This window comes from Petaurus breviceps, unplaced genomic scaffold (assembly GCF_028583685.1).
Source record: "Petaurus breviceps papuanus isolate PSGF00001 unplaced genomic scaffold, PetGlider_PUasm1.0 90330, whole genome shotgun sequence".
Classification (NCBI taxonomy): Eukaryota; Metazoa; Chordata; class Mammalia; order Diprotodontia; family Petauridae; genus Petaurus; species Petaurus breviceps.
The window spans coordinates 663,480-668,873 of NW_027187219.1; the positions used below are offsets into that span (position 1 = coordinate 663,480).

The window sequence follows — 5,394 nt, forward strand, 5'->3', positions numbered from 1 at the left end:
TAGGGGAGGGTGGAAGAAAAAAGGAGAAAAAAAGAATTTTACATAATAACTGTATTACACATTTAAAAGGAATAGCAAGTTATATATAATAGATATGCAGTTTCATGTGCAATCATTTTTTAAAAATTATACTGTTATGTAAATGCTTGCTTCATTCTATAAATTACAAATAAAATTTTAAAAAAAGAAGTAAACAGTTTGACTTTCTACTAGACTTTTCAGCAAAACAATGAGAATGGTACTCACCCAAGTCACTTAAAAATAGCTCACCAAGATTTACATTAAAAAAAAGGCAGTCTCATGAAGGCTGATAGGTTCTACATCTCATAACTTTCTGTGGTAAAGGAATTTGATTAAAAAGGGATTTGTTCATCTCCTGTGAAAAGATTAACAGATACTAAATCTTCAAAAGTATCTTTAAGATTTTAAGTATAAAAATATACAGTTTCTCCAAATTTCTAAAAATTATAGATCAGAGAGTCAGATACTAGAAGCCCATGAGAGGAAATGCTTTCCAAATTCAGGATTGAAAGAGAAAAGTTACTACCTGTAATCCACAGATAATAAAGGTTGTGTCAGCCTAGAGGACAATGTTCTTTAAAGATCATAGTATAGATGGAAAATACTTCAATATTTTTCTCCATCTTTAAAAACTGATGCCTAATGAAGACTTTGTCTTCTCCATGATTTTCCTAAATGCACTACTGACTTCCTTATTCCTCAGACTGTAGACCAGAGGATTCAACATGGGGATGACCATGGTGTAGAAGACTGAAGCCATTTTGTCTGTGTCCATGGAATGGCTCGAGCTGGGTTGTAAATACATGAAGATTATAGTCCCATAGAATATGGACACAGCTGTGAGATGGGAAGCACAGGTAGAGCAGGCTTTCTGGCGGCCCTCAGCTGAGTGCATCTTCAAAATGGCAATGAAAATTAAAAAATAAGATTTCAAGATGAAAAAAAGGGCAAAGAATACATTGAATCCTACAGCAAAGAAAATAACCACTTCATTGATGTATGAGACAGAGTAGGAGAGAACCAAGAGGGGTGGAACATCACAGAAAAAGTGATGGATCATGTTGGACTTGCAAAGGGAGAGGCTGAAGATGTTTCCTGTGTGGATGGAGGCAAAAAGGAAACCACAGATATGGGAACTAATGGCCAGACAAGCACACACACTGGAGGTCATGGTAGTGGTATAATGTAGGGGCTTACATACAGCAGCCTGACGATCATAGGCCATGGCAGCCAGGAGATAATTTTCAATTGTGACAAAGTATGCAAAGAAAAACAGCTGTGCAGCACATCCATTATAGGAAATGGTTTTGTCCCCTGGGAGGAATCCAGCCATCACTTTAGGAGCAATGGCTGAAGAGTAGCCCAAATCTGCCAGAGAGAGGTTACTGAGGAAAAAGTACATGGGAGTGTGGAGACAAGAGTCCCACAGTATCAGAACTATCAATCCCAGGTTCCCCACCAGGGTGATGAGGTAGATGATGGTGAATATTATGAAGAGAGGGACCTGAAGTACAGGGGAATCTGTTAATCCCACAAGGATGAACTCCTTCACCTCTGAACAATTCTCCATAAATGTCTTGTAGGGATTTGGATGATTTACCTGTGATGACAGAAAGACAATAAATAGAAAAAATCATGACATTTGTCATTATTTTTGAGGGTTATAGAATCATATTTTATATAATATTAAATGACAAAGTTTTGTAAATAAAAATTGTGGGAAATTTATGTATGATAAATTAACATCCTACTAATATTACAATTATAATTTTTCAGCACACATTGTAATAAGTCCCCTCATGCTTACTAGGATCATTACTGAACAGGTCCTCAACCTCCATAGCTCCCATGACCTCCATGTTTTCTGTGCATCAGTTACACATATTATAGCCATAGTGATGTGGTTTAGGAGTACTGGCAACCCTGAAGTGTAAGGGTACAGGACACTGGTCTGCCTCAAAAGAATTCTACCTCTCAAGCCTTCTTCCAGTTCAAGTAGCAAGTTGTTATGACAGTTTGGGGTGGGCAAAATGCCTAGTGAGTATTCACTGTTTGTGAGGCCAATACAATCTGGTCAGATTTTAAGAATCTGAGCAATTGAAGGGAAGAATGATTTTTTTAACAGAAAACCCACAGAAAAATCTGGATGGGATTAAGGAGTGGCACCTAACCTGGTGTGGGGCTAAGTGCAAACCATGGAAAGAGATGTGACCAGAGAGACCCAGTGAAAGGTCAGTTAAAAGGATTATTGATTGGGATGGGCTGTGTGCCTCACTAGAGATCTGGTTTGAGGAACTTTGGTATTCAGATCCCAAAGACAAGGTCTTTTCCTTTTAGGGGTCCATTATATACTATTGAATTGATCATTCCTCCAACTCCATGACCCAGAACTCTGAAATTCCTTTTGTACACATCCTACTATCTTTCCATTACATATTCTGACTTACTTTTCACCTCTTTTAGATGTACTCTTTACCATAAACACCAATTTATACATTCCTAACCTCTTTCCAATTTTATTTCCCCTACTTTGGCCTCACTCTTTCCCCTTCACAGAATTGAACTGATGATTCACTGTTTCAGTGAGAATACCTCAGTTAAGAAGAATTCCTTGGTCTACTGCCTTTCATCAGACATTCAAATCTAGAATTATGCTGACTATGTTGCTTTAATGGTCCTACAAACATGGAGCAGGTCCAAAAATAAGCTGAGTGGGTTTTCTATAAAAACATGTTATTCTCTTGTCTCTTGTACCCTCACCCATTAACAATCTATCCCACTTTCCTGTACCTCTTCCTTCCTTTTGCATCAACAAAGAGAGATGTGTCACTCTTGGTTTCTCTCATTTCCTTACTCAACCTTCCAGATCCCTCTTCATTGTTCCCTGTTCCCTCCTGTTCTGTCCCTGTATTAGAGGAAGAGATAGACTTTTTCACTGCCATGGTTATTCTATGTGTGGTTTTCTTCTCTCTCCTCCTTTCTCCCCCCAAAATATTCATAGATAGGATTTAGATAGCACTATTAGTTTAGGAAAGTGATTTATTAATTTTACCTCATTTGATCTTCACATCCAAACAGGAATGTAGGTTATGTACCCATTTTGCAGAGGAGGAAGCAGAAGCAGACAGAGAGAAGGGACTTGACAAGGTTCACGTAGTAAGTACCTTGGGTCCAATTGGAACTCAAGTCTCTCTGACTACATGTTCCTTCTTCTATCCCCCTGGAAGCCTTCAAGAATCCAACCCTCCATCAGAGTTTTAGTTTGCTTTCTTACTCTTATTCAATTTCTCATTTCCTATTATTTACAATAACATCTAGATTCTGCCATATTTTTGAAAAAGGATCATTTTAAAAATGCACCTTTCACACAATTACAATTTGATCTTCCTGGAGCATAAATGTAATTTCTCTGTCTGATACTCAATGGTGTTCAATGACCTGCTGCCATTTCTAGTATAAAACATGAATCGCTCTATTTCATATTTCAAATCCTTCACAAACCGGCTGCATACTATCTTCCTAGATTGATTTCACACCATTCCCCATCTCACGTGTCCCACTTGCTAAGCAGATGCATCTGCATTCATTTCTCCATCCTTGATCTCCCATCAATGTGCCTTTGTATGAATTGTCCTCCATGTTTCTAAAGCTCTGGCTCTTTAAAATCCCAGGTTCCCTGAAACAAGCATTTCAACTGCCAGTTTCCAGAGTCAGAACCTTTCCTGTTCCTCTTATTGTTTACCTTTCCTTGGTGTATATTTTCTCTTGATTTCTCTGTGTAAAAATTGTTTTCTACCTGCACACTATAAGATGACTGAGGGTGGAAAAATTTGTTAGATTTCCTTTGTGTATTTGTGGTGGGGAGTGGGAGGAGGCTATTCTCAGGGAATAGCACAATAGCTAGTATAGAGTCCACAGTAAATACATGCCAATCAATAGAAATCACTTCAAAGATATAATTGAACATAGGAAATCTGTTGAATAGAAAAATATGACAAACAATAATAAAAATAAAAATTACTACTTAATGCTTAATGAATCTAGATTGATTCCCTTCAAACTTTCAGGGATTGCATAAGTCATCCAATCCAATCCTTTCATTTATAAGGGATTCACCAAAGTCTCCATGGCTGAGCCAGGATTTGAACCATAGTGCTCTGGTTCCAAATACTTCCCTCATTACAAAAGCCCGGTGAGGATAAAAGAGCTCTGAGTTTAGAGAATTGGGTTCTAATCTTGCTATTGATACTAACTTACTCTGGAACTTTAGATAAGTCACCTCCCCAGCCTGGGTCTCACTTACATCACCTGCAGGACAAGGGAACAAAGATATGTGGTCTTTTTTAATCAAAACATATGGTGGAATCTGGGCTATTAAACTCTTTAAATCATGAAAAATTTGAGAGGGGGATTTTTGCTACTAAAACAAAAACATCATCTCTTGCATTATCTGGAAGAGATTTTTTTTAAACCCAGGTTTTTATGAAGTGCCTTGAAATACTTGGTTGAACAAATAATCCGTATACAAAAGAATAACATTTGGGGTCATGGCAAGACTCTTAGATTTGGGTGAGAAGACCTGACTTTGAATTCCAGTTCTACTCTTTTTACTCTTTCTTTTTTTGCCTTTTGGAGGGCAATTGGGGTTAAGTAACTTGCCCAAGGTTACTTGGCTAGTTTTTGTGTGTGTTAAGTGTCTGAGGCTGGAAACGAACTCAAGTCCTCCCGACTCTGGGGCTGGCACTTTACTCACTGCACCACCTAGTTCTTCTCTTTATTGTATGTGTCACCTCAGCCTACTCTCCTTCCATCACAGTGTCAGTTTCCTCAGCTATAAAAATGGATGATTCATAAAGTCTTTACCCATCTTAAGATCTTAAGATCTAGGAGGCAGAGAAGTGGGAAAGAGGAGACAGTGAAGAATGTGGAATCTGGAGGAAGTGAATTAAAACTCTGTCTAAGAATCTTATCACCTGTATGGCTCTGGACAAGTCACTTAAGATCTCTTGGCCTCATTTGCTCATTTCTAAATCTACATGACAGGATTGTTGTGAGGATCCCTGTGCTGTGTAAACCTCAAAATTCCCCCAAAATGCTAACTACTTTTATCATCAATTCAAATATAATAATATAAGCCATTATAGAAATAGCGGTTCCAAAACTGTGATTGTGAAACCTCTTCCTCCTCATACCTTGAAGACAAGCATACTATTTTTCATTCATATGGCCCTCATATTGTAGAACTGAGTAGTGCCTATCAGTAACATTCTAATAGCTGAAACCTACCTAGATCCTTTAGAATAGTGATGAGACTCCAAAAGGGAGGACTTACTGAGTACTTTCACCTAAGGTTGTCATTCATTAGATGCTTAA

General features: G+C 37.9%; 1 protein-coding gene across 1 annotated transcript; it reads right to left on the reverse strand.

Moving 5' to 3' along the window:
• Positions 1-646: 646 nt before the first annotated feature.
• LOC138177043 (olfactory receptor 5B2-like) lies at positions 647-2,048 on the reverse strand. The gene has a single exon (XM_069108023.1). The coding sequence runs from the start codon at positions 1,589-1,591 to the stop codon at positions 647-649; it is 945 nt and encodes a 314-aa protein (XP_068964124.1). The 5' UTR covers positions 1,592-2,048.
• Positions 2,049-5,394: the final 3,346 nt, after the last annotated feature.

Bases quoted from the DNA above. Each gene is read 5' to 3' on its own strand.
- LOC138177043 (XM_069108023.1), bottom strand. From the start codon at position 1,591: ATGGAGAATTGTTCAGAGGTGAAGGAGTTCATCCTTGTGGGATTAACA.